The following is an 18,136-nucleotide window of genomic DNA, read 5'->3' as shown; positions in this document are numbered from 1 at the left end:
TATTCTATCAACAAAGAATATGAACGAGAAAAATATAATATAATGATTTTTCAAATGAACCTATAGATACTACAGTATTCATTACCGTTATGTGATTTTTTGCTGTACTTACTATTTAGTGATTTTCATTAGTATTTTTTACTGAAATAAATGAAATATTACAGGATTTTCGACTCTTTTGGCAAAAAAAAAATTTGCTAACTGTTTTCGAATGACTGTTCGATATTGATATTAGTTTGTAAAAATTTACTATTACGACGCAAATTTTTTCATATCATAATTCGTTTTGTAGTATCTTGTAGTTGGTAAAAACTGCGAGAAAAAATTTCAGGGAAAAAAACTGCCGAAGTAGTAGTATCTTGAGCAATAACAACTGATAAAAATTCTAAGAAGAAAATACAATTATTGGCATATGTAATATGTAATATGACATATTTATATGATAGCATACGCATCTTTGTCTAAAAAAAAATAAAATACGACTATAAGCACGTATGTCAGTATATTTATGTAATATACACATATAATCCTTTTTTTAGTTCTTTTGAAGGCAGTTTATTTCCGTTAATGTTTATTTCCACGGCACTTTTTTTCAACAATTTTTTCTTTAATGTTTTTAATCTAAAGTCGAGGTATATACTGAATGATTAATTATAGTTACAAGGTAAAAATAGTGAGCATTATAGTAGATATTGATGGGCTCAGGATTTCATTAAAAAATGCTCTCATATTTTGCTCCAAATTTACTTCTATATGTGGTATAATTCTATCAAATATAATTATTCCAATTAACGGCACTATTTTTTTGATTTACACAAGTTCTTCAGTGACAAAATACAACCACATGCGAGTTTCGGAATAACATAGCAGATTTGCTACTTTTTTCTTTTGCAGTTTACAATTTTTTACGTAATTCCATGTTTTGATATTTGAATTTTAAGAAACGCGCAGTTAACAATGCAGAGTTTACTACAAAGTTTTGAAAACTAATAGACATCATACTATTCATATACTATTTGGTGTTATATGGTCGTGCCACTCAGTAATGAAAATCTTACTTGGTAATGACTTAATAACGTCAAAACTGATCCTATTTTTTATTTTAATAGAATAAAACTATACATCATAGAATAATATGTTTTATGAAATACAGAATCCAATGGTATAGTTTAGGCATTGAGAATAAACCACTTTTCAACTGCTACCTAACGATCTAAAATACAACTTTCAGATCAGATTTTTAATTTGGGAATCTTCCTGACGATTTTCAGTAGCATATCCAAAGTAGGTTTATGTGACGACGTCTCCTGTCTGTGTGTGTGACTATTCCATGTTTTTAACAGATTTATCGATTTGCATGGTTTATAAGTCACCAAAACATCTTGTAGGCCATTAATTTTTTACAAAAATCATTTTGATCAGATATTTTGTTTACGAGATATAGCTGACGGAATGTTAGGAAAAAATGAACCTTTATTGAATTTTTCACTGAATGACCTCCAGAATTCTAAATAAAGTCTCCTGTAAGTCATATAATCTTGTGAATTTGATAGATATTCAAAAGTTCGAACAAACGCAATTTTTTACTTTTATCGAATATTTCGAAAAATACGAACAAACTCAAAAAACTACAAATGGTAGCTTCGTCACAAGCATTTTCAAGTTTGACGCGCTCAAAAATAGTAGAATAAGAATGATTTTCTTTATTAAAGCTCGAAAACATCTAACAACTCATGTTTTGATTATCATGCTTACGCGTTTTTCCATTTTATTGAAATGAAATAAGTTTTTTTTTGAGCTTGGGAACGGCAGGAAGTTTGGGGCTGGCTCACAAGGTCAACTAGTTCTCAGACTTTTTCTTTGTCGCGTTTAATCGAATTATTAATCATGATATGTCACTAAAAACAATCTTTGCGTAGAATAGTATTGACGTACATGGAGTAATTAGTTAATTTAAGCAAAGTCAGCACATCTTATAATTATTGAAAGTAAGGAATATTTTCAAGGATTTTTTTTTCATGAATCATTAAAAAATTCGAATATATGTTTATAAAAATAGCTATGTAAGAACATTAAATCATCACAGCGTCTTGTGTATTTTCCCAATAATTTACGTCGCAATAAATTATTATAATTATAATCATTTTTTTCTGATATTAGATTACTTCGAAATGAATGTTAGTGGAAGCCCATTGAGTAGCAAAATGTCTAATATCTACAACAATTCTCTTGTTCATTTCTGGCAACACGTATTTCATGATGTGGCAGGTAGACTTATTCAAATTTATTCATAAATAAATGTTCCGTGTTATATGTATGATTAATGAAAATATTATTTTCAGATCCGAGAACACGAGATTGGTTCCTGATGTCTTCTCCAGTGCCTGGTGCTAGTATCATGTTCGGATACCTTTACTTTGTTCTTTCATGGGGTCCTCGACATATGGAACACCGTAAACCTTACAAACTTAAAAACACACTCGTTATTTACAATTTTCTGCAAGTTATTCTCAGCATCTGGCTCTTTTGGGAAGGTCTTGATGCTGCTTGGTTAAAAAAGTATAGTTGGAAATGCGAACCTGTGGATTATTCTAATACTCCCGAAGCATTAAGGGTAAGATTCTACACGTAAAAAAGTAGATAGGGGTGAAAATGTGCTAAACAAGAATGATCGTAAAGTATGTAGAAACTGATCTTAGCATATTACTAGTTCTCGTTTTAATAGAGATAGGTAGTTTTTACATACGAATAAGTACGATTCAACAAAGTAACCATTACTATGTTACACATTATGTTGAAAACACGACTGGTTATCGTATTCACAGTTACCGTTCGCTTACAAGATAATACAGGCTCTTTTAGCAGTAGATGTTTTACTACGTAAAATAGGTACCCTGATTCAGAAATCTAATTTGGAATAGTTCAAACACGATCCAAAACAATTCAAAATTTCCACTCTAGCATGGATTAAATCATTCCAAATTAGATTTCTGAATCAGGGTATAAACGCTGTGTGAAACCGCGAAAGATTTCCTGGAAAAATGTGTTCTATTGTCGTTCAACATAGTAACCATTTCTGTGCTGGGCAGGAACTGCTGTTTTCAGTAACATGCCTAACTCCTGATGACAAAATTATCTCCCACTAAACAGTAGTTAGACATGTTGCTGAGAACAGCAGTTCCTGCCCAGCACAGAAATGGTTACTATGTTAAACGACAATAGAACGCATTTTTCCGGGAAGTCTTTCGCAGTTTCACACAACGCCTATACCTATTTTACGTAGTAACACATATACTGCTGAAAGAGCCTTTATTACCTGGTAAGCGAACGGTAACTGTGCACATTAACTAATCGTGTTTTCGACATAATGTGTGACATAGTAATGGTTACTATGTTAAATCGTACTCAATCGTATGTAAAAACTACCTATCCCTATTAAAACGAGAACTAGTAATATGCTAAGATCAGTTTCTACATACTTTACGATCATTCTTGTTCAGCACAGTAACCATCCCTATCTATTTTTTTCCATGTAATGAATATTCTGAATAAATCAATATTTTTAAATGATGACTCCATTGGTCTCATTGTTCGATCATTTTATTTTTTTAATGATTAGTTACTATACACAGGTTGCAAGAGGAGTTTATATGTATTTCTTAGCGAAAATATCCGAACTTCTTGATACCGTTTTTTTCGTTTTAAGAAAAAAAGAGAGACAAATAACTTTCTTACATATGTATCATCACACTGTTATGCCATTAATATCGTGGGGAGCGACTAAATATTATCCCGGTGGACATGGGACTTTTATTGGTTTGTTTGATATTTGACTTAAAATCTAAACATTGTCTTCAAGTCATTTTTAGGTAATATTTTTTTCAGGTGTAATTAATAGTTTTGTCCATATTATTATGTATACGTATTACTTATTGGCAGCTTTGGTGCCTCAATATCAACAATATCTTTGGTGGAAAAAGTATATCACAACTTTGCAAATGGTAATAATACATTATTTTATTTTTATTAAAAAAAATATAATAACATTGATCAGGTAAAGTTATCAATTATTGACACTATAAAAACTCATTCGATTACTCAAATTAATTGTATCAATGTTGGACCTCTAAAATTTATTACACATATGATCTAACATTTCTAAAATTAATATTTTGTATTTGTAAATAGTATACTTACTATGGAAGAAGGTAGGTCTCAATCCGCGTGTTTGCCTTTGGCTCACGTAGACAATTATACACGTGTGTTTGAATGTCCTCCTTTCCTCTCTAGGCATATAATATGCTAATTATGATTCTCATGAGTATCATTTTTATTAAATTGTATAATAAAATAAAAAGTGTCGATAATTGGAACATTGTATATAGTCGGTTTTTTAAAATTTATTTAAATAATTTTTTTTTATTTTACAGGGGCAATTTTGTCTTGCTTTTGTGCACAGTTTACAATTACTGATTTATGATTGTGAATATCCAAGATGGTCTCTCCTTCTTATTTTACCTAATGTTACGTTCTTCTACTTCCTCTTTTTCGATTTTTACAAAAAAGCTTATGTACCACAAGATAAGAAAAAAGATGATGATTTACAAATAAACGGAAACGAAAATTTATGGAAAAAAAATAATAAAATCAATGAAAAAGATGACATTAGAAAAACGATTACTAATAATATATCAAATGGTAAACTTAAACGAGGATGATAGTTATAATAAAATAAAATTAGGTTTATAATTAAGAGTGTATTTATGCATGAATCATACAGTTACATATTTACAACAGTTCCATGTCTCTCTATTCTTTCAGCAAATAAAATACTGAGTAGCCACGAGTCCATTCACAAAATGCGTAAGCTAATAAATCATAATTTCGCCCTTTTCAGCTTTATTGTGACATTTTGTATACTTAGTTGTACTCTTTTGAAAATATTCCGTGACAGTGATTCATAGATACCCCCCACCCCATTCTTGTGTTTATGGTCTATATAAATTTAATTTCTTTAAACGTAATAATAACACACTACTAAATTTTTCTGCATGAAATAAGTTATTCTAACTATGACATTATAAATTAAAGACATATTCATGAAAAGTCACTTTTTTCAACTCAAGCGTCTAATATTCAATATTGTGGTCGTAACAAAGCTACAAAATTTACTTTTGCGCACATTCTTACAAATTTGAGGCCATTTCAAAGTCATTAGAAATTTTCGGAGAATTTTCACATTATTTAATTTTTTTAAATCCTGTAGTAATAGATCATAGTTTTCACGAACCTGCGCGAAAAATCTACTCCGCATTATGAGAAGAACGTATTCTCTAAAAACGAATTAGTGAAAATCACTATTTAACAGTCAATAATCACTTATTACCAGTGAAAAGTATACCACTGTTTGAATTATGTTCACAATTTCAAATTTAAGAGAGTAGTAATTTTTGTTTTGGTAAAGCAAATGAAATAAAAACTCACGTGCATCAAATGGTAAGTCGTCATAGTTCAGGTGTTTGCTTATTGAATACGTGGGTTTGAATGTTTTTATTTTCTTTCTAGCTAGGAAGAGACCTAGGTTCGCAATAGATTGAACAATCAAAAATACTGAGATCATCCATCAAATTATACCTCAAATCATAATAGTTCCGTGTTTTAGAGATTGTGATTAGGAAGTGTCAATATTACCAAAAATTTTAACGCTTATGTTCAAATAACCTGAAGCAAGTACTTTCTTGCCTCGCTGTAACAAAACTCTGACGTATCTGCCCTGATTTTAAAAAAATGATTTACTCAATGATGAGTGTATATCTGTATAGTATTAAAGTTGAATAGTTTTGAATCATTTTTTTTAATCAGGGTAATAACTCTCCCTTTCTCAGAAGCGTCACGTATTTTGTGAATACTCTGCTCAAAAAATCCGATAGATTCTTATAACTGTATGTATAAGACCCTACACTTAACTATAGCATTTCTCATAGAACTCATTCATTCTAATAAAATCTCTGTTTGAATTTATGAGAATTTATTGGATTCTATGAGATTTTCTAAACAGGGTAGCTTTTTGAATAATCATATAAATGCGTCGTATTTATAACATTGTTTACTACCATAGCTTATATATGATAAAAACATTTATGTATATGTACAAATTAATATATATATATATATATATATATATATATATATATATATATATATATATATATATATGAGGGTGTATCAAATGAAATTAATATTTTTGTGTTAAGTAGGATTTAGGAATCTTAAAAAAAAACATTATATGCATTGTAAATATTCTGCAGAATATAGCTAGATTCAAAAATTCACTAGTGTATTGTAAAATCGTAACTTCTAAGCGTGTTTTTTACTATAATTCATGCATAAATAATCTAAATGAACTTCATTTTATACAGAATCGTAAAGACCTGAAACCGCAACAAAAGAAGTTTTTATGTTCTAATTCCGCGAACTTAACCAATAAAAAGTTACTGACTTGGATGTTTGATCAAAAATTTGATACCCTTTCATATTTTTACTAGCTACTTCGAAATTGGTTATAATAAATTAGAATATTTAAATAAAATTTAAAATAAAATTAACCAATTGCAAAAAAAAATTATGATTGAAAGAAAGCTGGAAAAAAATAGGTTAGGTAAATTCATTAGCTCAACGTACATGCAATCCCTCAGTCACAACAAAATATAAGCATGTTAATTTTGTAAAATAAATTATAATTTATTTATTTGAATAAATCGGCGTTAACAATAATAAAAACAGTTCATCGACTAAATTTATCCATGACTTCGTAAATATTCAAAATGCATATCTAAAGTTATTATACAAAAGAAAACTCACATGATGTTTACATAGAGATTCTTGCTTACGCCTCAATACGTCACATCGTTCATTCTAACCTAAGTACTTAGTACTAGAATTAACGAAAAGACCCGAATATTTCCGAACAAACTAGAATTTAAATTATCGTTGGCAAATTACGATATTGTGTAGAAAAATCTGTAAAGAGTTTAAATTTTAAAATGTAAATTGATAAATTTTTTAATGGACCTAGTTTTTTTAGTTATTTTTTATTGTACATATTTAAATAAAGTAACAGAGTTTTTAAAAAGTCAGAAATATTACTATGGCGTAGTAGAAATAGTTCTTTTAGAATATATTTTAACAAAAATTTATTAAAAATTACTAATTCTCAAAAATATTGAGTTGTCTCAACGTTTCCTAAAATTTTTGGGTTTCTACTTAAAAATTATCTGCGTGACAGAGGTTCCAATGAATTCCTGTATACTGTGATTCGTTTTCTCCAACATAGAAAATTACTATCGTGAATTTTCTGCCAATCCGTATGAATTTTTTAAAAATGTATAAAAAATATTTTTTTTTCAATATCAATAGTCTAAAATTTTTATTCATTATTTTCTTCTACAAAAAAAAAAAAATTGAAAAACATTTACGCTTGTATTGATGTAAAATTTAATAATTCTTTTTTTACACATACATAAAAACAATTTTGGAATAAATTCATTTGATTTTTTCGACTACAGTTTTGTTGATATTTAAGAAAATAATATTCTATTTATACTTCTGGAAAAATAAAAAACTACCATTGTTATTAATAATTTAATCGGTGCTGTATTAATTAAATTAACGTCACTCAACATTATACAAGCATTCATTTTGTAATAAATTACTTTTATCACTAAAAAAACAAATTTATCGTACGATGAAATTTGTACAAAAGAGTCACATATTCACAGAGCGTTGAGTGATAAGTATCACTTAAACTTTCTTTTTCTTAATATAAGATTTTCGATAGAAATCACTGAAGAGATAAATGAAAATAATAACGTTTGTAACAAAGAAGTATGTGAGAGCTTTTGGCATCGCACAGTCCATAGCAAGAATTACTATCAAGTAGATGAGCATAAGACCGAATTGAATCTAAAATAATCGTTATGAAGAGGTTAGTATTTTCAATTTTATGGATAATTGCTTAAATCTATGATATTTACCAGTTGCATCCAGGTCATGTATTTTTTCCACCATAAGTATTTTCTATATTGAGGTCCTAAAGCTGCAATTAAGTAGTAAGTATACATGACTATATGTACTGTCGAGTTTAAGAAACCGATTAGAAGACCCTGTTCTCCTGGCAAATATTTTAAGTAACACCATGAGAAGAGAGCTGTTATCGTGTGGTGATATACGTGAAGAAACGAAACTTGATTGTATTTTTTACGAAGAACAAAGAAAACCTGAAAATTTTAATCAAATTTTGTACACAATAACGAAATTAGTGTTTTTTTCTAATTAACCTTATTGTTCATGTTAAATGTCTATAACAACATAGATACTTAATTTGAATTTCCTAGACTCAGAGGTAAAAAAAAATATGTTGATTTGTAAAACGTATATTCGCTATGAGTGTGACTGCAGCGCCAGACAAAATATGAACTACGGGAGGCTGTCAGAGTATGTTTTTATACGTATGTCAATAACAAAAAACATAAAAATAAATAAATATTATAAATAATAGTAAAAAAAAAGTTATAAAAAATATGTGACAGTTTTATAGTAATTGCAGTTGTGTTTTTTAATTAATTGAATCAACAACAAGTAAGTATAATGATAAAAAATAAAAAAGAATGCTGTAAACATCTAGGTTAGGTTGTTTGAAATTCATATAATTCAAAAAAATGATACTAAAGAAAAAATCAAAATTAAATATAAATAATTAAATAATAACAAAACAAATATTTTCACGTGTGCTTGCTTACAATTTTAGGAATAATAACCTCCCGTAAATCCGAAAGGAACCACTGCGAATGCTCCAGTTGATTTAATTTCCCCTACTATGGCTTCACTTAGAGCGAATAAAGGAAGATATGAAGTAGGGAACATCACAAAACCTGTAAGTGTCTATCGAAATAAAATACTATTTTGGAGAATAATTTTTAAATTTTTTATTAAGAAAACTGAAGATTTAAAAAAACAAGTAAAATTATTAGTTGCGGTTTGATTTTCGAAAATCGACGTTCCGACAAATTACAACGTTTTGAAGTCCTAGGAAGCTATTCTAGTCATTTTGGGGTAATATTCGCATATAATAGAGAAGGGTGGGAAAACAGGACCGCTAAGAAAATTATAAATAAATAATACATATAATATTATAATGAATTATTTTTTAACGATATTTTTAGGGTCTGTTTTGTCCACCCTGCCCATATATATTAAAGTGTATCATAAAAAAAAATATATTTCTAATTTTTCTATAAAAAGCGACGACTATCAGGAGGAAAAAATCGGGAAGTTATTGTATTGTTTTTTGTAAGTGGGCCATCGTGCCCCGAAATTTTTTTTAATTGTAGCAAACTATGATAAATTTGTTTGAAACAGATCTACATAAATTGTATATAATATATATTATTTACAACGCTTCTTCTCACAATATATTCAATCAAATAATTTTTCTCGGAAAGATATTAAAAAAAAAATCAATCGAATATTTATAAAGCGATACTTTTTTGCTTTATTTTTGCCTTGGAGCCGTCCATATTAATGTATTAATTGACGAATTCGTTTTAATTAATAAAAGTTCAAAGATCAGAATTTATAAGTTCATTCTATTATATAAATTTTCACATTATTATTTACGAGGCATGAACTATGTATTATTTTAATGAGTTAGCATATCGTAATTATTAATGTGTGACGATAACAGGCTGTTTATCGATAAACAAGTATTAATATCAAGAGTGAATAGTTTGTATTTAGTTATAAAAAGTGGTTTCACGAATTGCAGTAACGTACATTCATTCCTTAAAACATTTTATGAATATCTAAATACTTCTATATGGGAAATAAGACAATAAGTCACTCGGAAATGTTAATCATTAAAAAATTAATTTTACAATTGTAATTTTTTTTCAAATAATTCTATAATACTGCATAACAGTGATACTTAAAAAGTATTATAGGTTATAAAGTCAAATGAGTAATCGATTTCGACAGAAAAAATTTTTTTTTATTATTAATCTTTTTCTTTTTAATCGGGAACTACTTGACGTACGTATTAAAAATTTAAATAAAATATACTTAGTGATTAAAAATTTCTTAGGGTACGGTAAGAGACCGAGTACCCGATCAGAGAACTAATACTCGATCACTCATATATTTGTATATTTATATTTAATAAATTTTACTAAAAATAGATATGCAAATATATGAAGTAATCGAGTACTAGATCTTTTACTTTATTCCACTTTATTTCGGCTATTCAATAATATCACACTTTCATATATATTAAAGTACTTTGCTTTTGATAAGCATTTTTTTTCTTCATTTCCGACACAAAATTCCTTTCCAAACATTGGAACAAAATTCCCTGGATTCATCTCTTAATTCCAACCCGAACATAAATCTCAACAATTTCGAAATGTCCCACTTAGCATTATAAAAAGCATATAAAATCTAAAAAGTTTTTTTCTTTGATTATCGATACCTAATGACAATTGATGATGACGGTCGTAATGATTATGAAAGTCATTCTCCCAATAAAATTGATCTTGAATTTTTATTTAGGACTAACTACTGAACATACAATAAAAATTTTATCGATAATTTTATTATCTGTAAAAAACGTCATATAAATCAAGTCCACAGCTCTATAGTTACAGGAATTCTAATAATTTTTAAAGTAACTGTAACTCGTCAACTATAGACTTTAGTGTCTTGACTGATAGGAATTTTTTTTAAGAAAATTTAATTTCCTACAAAATTATCTCATGTTTTTATCGATTGTTTAGTAGTTAACCTTCTTAAAAATAAAAAAATAATTGCATTGGGAATATGACTTTCGCAGAGAGTTGAGATTTGTAGAAATTTTTTTTCCGGTGTATAGATAGAAATTGTGTACAGAGAATAAACAAAAAAAAGTTTTGTTAGTCAGTCATCTAATCACGAATTGAACAATAAGATTAATGATATATTTATTATAATCACTTATAAATTTATAAAAATGATAACTTACGGTGTCGAGAAGTTCAATTATTTTAGCGAAAAAATACCACCATGCCCCCGATGAAATCTAAAGAATGACATGAAAAAATTGTAATTAAAAAATATTTTTAAATTAATTGTGCAACTTACTAATTGTTGTGTACGTTGATCTGGAACCACATTATCTCTTCTGCAACTGCTCGGATATACGGAATTGAGAAACTGATCATTCATGGCCTATCTCAACAAAATAATCGTGATGATTTTTTCATGCAAGATAATCTATTGTAATAATTATAATTATAATAATTATTCGAGTTAATAATCTCACCAAGGATACGAGCCAAACGCTAAATATAACTTGAAAAGCATTGTAGAGTATTAGTATGTTTTTGAGTTGGAAAGCCGGCCTTGATTCCATCATCTTTGGTCCAACTTTTAAAACAAAGAGGAGATAGGTGGCAAGAATGGCAAGGACAGGTCCCGGTGAACTCATGAGAAACCACGAGTCTACTACTGGATCTATGATAAAATTTATTTTCTATTATGACTTTGTGTAAGAAGAGATGCTGTCGGTGTAAAATATTTTTATAGAATTTTTAATGCTTTTGTGTTCTACATAATTTTAATAGGCTCACATAAATTTTTACTCATTCACAAATAAGAGTTTACAAAGTAAATAGCTATTTTGTTGCTGGTATAGATATAAAAAATAATGGTTTCTTTGCGAATTCTAGTTCAGCTTAGCAATCAATCATGTTTCTAATAATTACACTCGGCAATTTTATTACTTTGCACTGTTATAATATTATGTTGCACAAAAAAATATCGACTTACAATTGAACATAATAACAACCATACTGTGAAAAATAACCAGGTAAGACTAGACGGTGTAGGTGTTAAAAAAATTTCCCGGTGTTAAAATATTTTTTTGTGAATATTTTTACTTACTCGATTTTTATTAATTAATTAAATTATTGGTGAATAAACTGGTGGCCGTGAAATTGAGTAATTTTTAAATAAAGTACGTTTAACATAAATAATTATTTGAATATGTACATAGCAAAATTTTAATTTCCTCTAGACAATATTCATTAAATTTTTATATTTTTTTTTATATGTAATACATTTTTTTTTTTTTTTTAATTTCTTTACGTGAGATTTTTTTTACACCGATTTAACATCGGTATTAAAACACCGCGAAATTACACCGCCTACACCGGTATTATTTCATTGTAACACCAAGCAATTTTGCATTACAAATTGAAAAAAAAAATTGTTGCGCCAAAAATTTTTTTTAGTCCTAAGAAAAAAACTTTTTTAAATCCATTGATGCAAAATATTTTTTACGCAACGAAATCCTTCTGTTCTGTGTAATAATTATAACTTTAAACCATTAAATCCGAGCATTGATGTATTGTAAGTATGTTGCAATTTCTCTTAAAATTTATTTGCTCAGTAAACAAAAACTTTTATCATTGCTTTGCAGTTATCACTGACAGGAATTTCGTATTCACGATAAATGAAGAATGTAATTTTTTTTTTTAAACAATGAGTTTTGATACATCAGTTAAAAAAATAATTTAAATGATTTCTTTATAAAATTGTAAATTTGAATTTCATCGATGTTGATAAAAATAAAAAAAAATGTGTGGATTCGGAGTGATACGGATTTTTATTCAATTTGAATTCACTCTCAAATTCCGGAGTTTGAAAAAAATCACTCCACATACGAAATAAATAGGGAGTTTGTTTTTTCAGCGGAGTGATTCCGGAGTGATCTAGATTTCATTTAAATCCGCATTCACTTCGATTCTGAGTTTTAATATTAAAATGAACTCTTTTAAGGGGTGAATTTTACTCCGAGATGATTAAATATATAAACATTCACCCCAATAATTTTTTACAGTAAGAATACTTAATATCGAAAATAGAACACAAAATTATGTGGATTAGTCTACAATTATATGAATAAAAAATAATTATATATTTACCTTTGTGATCCCCCACGATTTCATGGTAATTAGTGACCACCATTTTTATGAAGTTTGCCATTGTACCAAAAAATTTTTTTTCTGTTCTAAAAAAAAAATTGTACTTTTCAAACGGTTATCAATATTTTTATGTTTAATTGTTTCAAGACAAATCTAGTATTTATTTTCTATCACTGTCAAGTGGGCAAATTTATTTTTATTTCACTTGCACATTAACATAAACTTTGTCCACATTTTTTTCTTAATCAATCTAAAATTTTTTAAAAATAAAAACTTAGATTATCGAACTACAAAGTCATTTTGAAAAAAACTTGGACAAAAATAATTATAGACTTGTCTTCCCGAATTACTAGTATTTATTGTTTCTCTAAACTTATCAAATCACATAAAGCTTAAGAAGAAACATAAAAACAAGATGTACGAAGAACTTTTATAGTAAATTAAAAATAAAACTTACATTGAAGACTATCGGTACTACGTCGATACTATCGAAGATTTAAATATATACATAAATCACATACATATATTTAAGTTATGTCTATTTGTATGTACATCTATGTTCAAATAAATATATATATGTATGCATGTATATATTTGTGTATATATATATATATATGTATATATATATATAATATAAATTAACTGTACGGGTACAAACTGAACAGGTTTAAAACTTTTAGTCCTCACAACGATGTTCTTAGAGGACAAGTCTTGGAGTGCTAACAGAACACAGGCCAAAAACTGACATTCGTTCGGAGCTCCTTGGTGGGTAAGCCAACACTATTGGACGTTACCCCTCCTTGAAAATTATCTTACCTTCCGCCTTTCCACTTAACGCAGAGCAATTTGACTGTATAGCTAAGCTTGACCGCAAAAGTATTAATACAGTAGTTACATCCGATTGCAAACGTCTTTTGTACCCTTTAATTATATACGATTTGACCTCTATAATGAGCTGTTGATTAGTAGGATAAATTAAAAAGCACGTTGAAATCAGATGAGTTGATATAATATAGTGAGATAAAAAAATAGCTTTCCACCTACAATTTAGTTTTTCAATAAAAACAATTCATTCGTTTACTTGAAAGACTTTAATTTTTCTCTTTTGAGTAAACGAACAATTATATGTATTTGCTAGTTAAGTGCGTCAGTGTCTTATTTATCAAGAACAAATTTGTATGAATGTATACATTCTTACTAACGGAAATGGATACACTTAATAATTTCATAATGTCTTGTTAACACACGAGTTTATTATGTATTTATATTTATTCATTAAGAAAACCTTTGGACCTTTCTTAAATTCTCATCGCAATCATAAAATATTTGATAAATGTTAATTTTAAAAGTTAGGCAATATATCTTGGGATTCGAAAAATTTTGAAATTGAATAATAAACTTTCGAAATTCATTAGAGTGGCTTAGTTGCAAGATAAATTTATGTATATTTGTCTATTGAAAGTTGGTTTCTTTCATATTATAATATGATAAAAAAGTTTAAACTCATAATATTAGATGGAAAAAACAGAATATTAAAAATTAATAAATAATAGTAAAAAGTGGAATCTGTTATCAATAATTAGTACTTTTCTGTGCTCAATGAAAAGTAGTTTATTAATTTTTGTAGATTCATAAAAACTACTATCAATTATTTCAAAAAGTGAGTAAATATTATTACTTTTAGGTATAACACGTGACTTACTAGTGAAAGTTAATTAATTTATGGCATACTCTATTGAAAAGTAATGATTGGTCAAATTAAGAACTGGTATCTTAGATACTGATTTTTACAGCCAAAAATTGCAAAAGTTACAAACTTTTATTTTATAAATTCGATATCACTGATTAATTATTAGCTTAAAATATCATTTATTCATTATTATAAATTAATTTACAATATACATAAATCGAATAAGTGCACGGAGAGAAAATTATGGTAACTGTTCCTAGTAGGTTTATGAAATATCATCCTATAGCGTTATGGTAATGATTACTTGGAATTATGGGATATAGACCCATATTTTCTGGGAAAAGTTTCCACAAGTATGGGAACAATTCCTATCATTATGATAACAGTTTCCATATCGCATGTGAAAGAATCATGGTAATGATTACCATACTCATAGGAATAGTTCCCACAAGCGAATAGTAACCGATTCTATAACTACATTGTAATGGTTCCTAAGTGTATATGGGAATAAGCCCTATATATTATGGTAACTATTCCTATAATATTATTGTAAACATAACCATCGTATTATGGTAATGGTTACCATACTATTATGGTAATCATTCCCATAATGTATGGAAATTATTACCACAATGTATGGAAATTATTACCATAATGTATGGAAATTATTACCATAATATTATGGGAATAGTTACCATAATAGTATGGGAATGGTTACCATAATATCATGGTAATAATTCCCATAATATTTAGAAATTATAATAATTTTTTTTTTGTATATTACAAAATTTTAAGTACACAAAAAAAACGCTTATTACAAAAAAAAAAATTTATAATAATTTCTAAATATTATGGTAACAATACCATAATGTATGGGAATTATTACCATAATATTATGGTGACCATTATCATAGTTACATGATAACGATTACCACGATTCCATAGAAACTATTCCGATACCATATGGGAATTATACCCATAATTATAGGAATGATTACCATAATATATATGGGTGCCGTTCCTATAATCAACATTTGAAAAAAACCTGTTACCATGCAGTATGGGAACGATTCCCATAATATATTGTAACTGTTACCATAATTTTCTCTCCGTGTGGTAAATAATAAAATGAAAAATTAGTATATTAGATACTGATTTTGTTGCTCATAAAAATTTTTAACGCTTATTTTATAAATTTTATCCCATTGACTAATAATTAATATAAAATATTATTTATTCGTTATTATAAATTAATTTATTATATGCATATATCGAATAAGTGGTAAATAATAAAATGAAAAATTAGTATATTAGATACTGATTATGTTGCTCATAAAAATACTGAAAATTTTTAACGCTTATCTTATAAATTTTATCCCATTGACTAATAATTAATATAAAATATTATTTATTCGTTATTATGAATTAATTTATTATATGCATATATCGAATAAGTGGTAAATAAAAAAATGAAAAATTCTTATACTAGATCTTTATATATTAATATGTACGTTTACTAATTTTTTAGTTCCTCACTTTTAAAATTTTTCTATGTTTATTTGAATAGTAATAACTGCAGATACAAATTTATCGATTCTTTTTTATATTGATTTTAATATACGAAATTACAAATTTTGCTCTTCTATGTGTATTAAATTTTAATATCAATAATAGCCATTTTGTTATGTATATAATGATCCTGGTTTGATATTAGTATCGAGTATACTAAATTTAAGTCGAAAATAAACTACAAGTTATTAAAATTTGGAGCATCATTTTTTTCCATGTGATAATACAGGAAAGTGAATTCTAAATGATCATCTCTTATTGAAACATTTGAAAAAGTATTGAAAATCAAAAAGAGTATACCTCAGTCGCTCATTTCATTTTCCAATAATTACTTTTATATTATTATATAATTAAAAGCTATTCATTTTCTTTTCAGAATTCATTTATTTCTCATTTTCAGTTTAATTATTATTTTTTAAATGTTTCATTTTTTTTTGTTAGATGCCGCTTTTTGTCAGCCCTATCCTGTTCGGCGTCTATGTCCGAAATACTTCATTATTTTATCTGGAAAAAGATGTCTTTTAAAGCTCAGACAAATTTTATCTTTATGACAACTTTCTATAGATGTCAGTTTTATGACATCTAAAAATTCACTTTATGATGACTTCCATACATTTCGTTATTTCGTAAAGATATTTCTATTAACATTTTATCATAACCTAAATTAATCAGCCGATCTTTAGTATTCGTAAATTTAATGTTTAAGTTAACCTAACCTACAAAATGGTTATACGTGCAGAAAGTGTTTGATCCAAAAATGACGGATAGAAAACTATTTGAAGAATTATATAAGAGCCTATTATAAAAAAATAGGCTCTTATATAATTCTTCAAATAGAATCGATAAATATAATCCCAATCTTTAGGCAAATAAAATTATTAAGCTTCAATCATCATTTAAATTCATAGCTAGTGGTCAACTGGATTGTCGATAGTGATAATATGAATAATAATAGTGACTATAGTGAAGATAATAGTGATGATAGAGTTGAACAAGTTGAAGTGGTTTGATTTACCTTCTTTGGTGGTTGGTGGTAATCCTAGTGAACAGGCTTCGTTATCTGCTCATAATTCAAGTTTACCAACAATACTAGCCCGGTGGGTCAATAATTATAATATTACACGGTAAACAATTTAAAATATTCGAAGTTTCAAATTTTGAAGAAATTGATAACTTACCAATTGATCCTCGAGCATGACTTTACCCTAGAAACCCCTATAATAGTCCGTAAGGTTCCCTTATTAGGTAAATATTTTCATTGTGGCTTAGAGAGAGAGCTTCAAAAGATCGATTGCATCCTATTGATTACAAAACATTATCAATTTTTTTTTTAACTAGTCGGTCATAAAGAGCTGGTTGCATAATGTGCTGGTGATCACCTAAAAGTCAGTATAATAATATCAGCTATATGAACTTTATATTTTTAATATGATAATTACTATTAATCTCATGGTAAGTATTATTATTATTACTAAAATTATTATTAATAAATTGATTCAAATAAAAGGTTATATTGTTCAGAATATACTAATTTTTAATATATAATAAAAAAAAAACTGAAAAATCTTAATAATAAATTTGAATATCTACAGTAATTTTTGTCCAAGCTTTTCTCTCAAACAAAATCTTTAAACGCAAAATTATGAACGAGGCTCGATAATATCACTCTATAATCTAGCAATCTACGTTTTCATTTTTACAAAATATTCATCGAAATGAAAATATTCTCGTTTTTTCACTTCATAACGTACAAATTTGACGTAGGGGCCAATGTTTTTCACACTCATAAAAACCCATACTGATATTTTGCTGGAAATTAATTCTGAAGGTGGTAGCACATCAAAAATGAAGAGAGAACTTTTTT

General features: G+C 27.4%; 2 protein-coding genes across 4 annotated transcripts in view; one reads left to right on the top strand and one right to left on the bottom strand.

Moving 5' to 3' along the window:
- Positions 1-6,130, top strand: part of LOC103580573 (elongation of very long chain fatty acids protein 7) — a 34,199-nt gene extending 28,069 nt beyond the window's left edge. For both annotated transcript variants that reach the window (XM_014445259.2, XM_008562383.2), the window contains exons 2-6: positions 2,161-2,268; positions 2,343-2,614; positions 3,633-3,816; positions 3,886-4,001; positions 4,431-6,130. In XM_014445259.2, coding sequence (XP_014300745.1) covers positions 2,172-2,268; positions 2,343-2,614; positions 3,633-3,816; positions 3,886-4,001; positions 4,431-4,718 — 957 coding nt within the window. In that variant the 5' untranslated portion in view covers positions 2,161-2,171 and the 3' untranslated portion in view covers positions 4,719-6,130. The remainder of the gene's footprint in view (positions 1-2,160; positions 2,269-2,342; positions 2,615-3,632; positions 3,817-3,885; positions 4,002-4,430) is intronic.
- Positions 6,131-6,259: 129 nt separating this feature from the next.
- Positions 6,260-13,876, bottom strand: LOC103580582 (elongation of very long chain fatty acids protein 7). 2 transcript variants are annotated; one of them, XM_014445268.2, is made up of 7 exons: positions 13,471-13,876; positions 13,014-13,094; positions 11,351-11,541; positions 11,170-11,256; positions 11,051-11,107; positions 8,034-8,276; positions 6,260-7,962 (listed from the first exon to the last, which is right to left on the bottom strand). In XM_014445268.2, exons 2-7 carry the CDS (start codon positions 13,072-13,074, stop codon positions 7,801-7,803), a joined length of 801 nt encoding a protein of 266 aa, XP_014300754.1. In that variant the 5' UTR covers positions 13,075-13,094; positions 13,471-13,876; the 3' UTR covers positions 6,260-7,800. The 2 variants fall into 2 exon arrangements, with proteins under 2 accessions (XP_014300754.1, XP_008560615.1); XM_008562393.3 differs by having other exon boundaries at positions 13,014-13,099; positions 13,471-13,875.
- Between the last annotated feature and the right edge of the window lie 4,260 nt (positions 13,877-18,136).

This window comes from Microplitis demolitor, chromosome 5, assembly GCF_026212275.2.
Source record: "Microplitis demolitor isolate Queensland-Clemson2020A chromosome 5, iyMicDemo2.1a, whole genome shotgun sequence".
NCBI lineage: Eukaryota > Metazoa > Arthropoda > Insecta > Hymenoptera > Braconidae > Microplitis > Microplitis demolitor.
The sequence above is the reverse complement of the archived record's forward strand: the minus strand, read 5'-3'. Positions and strand labels throughout refer to the sequence as shown.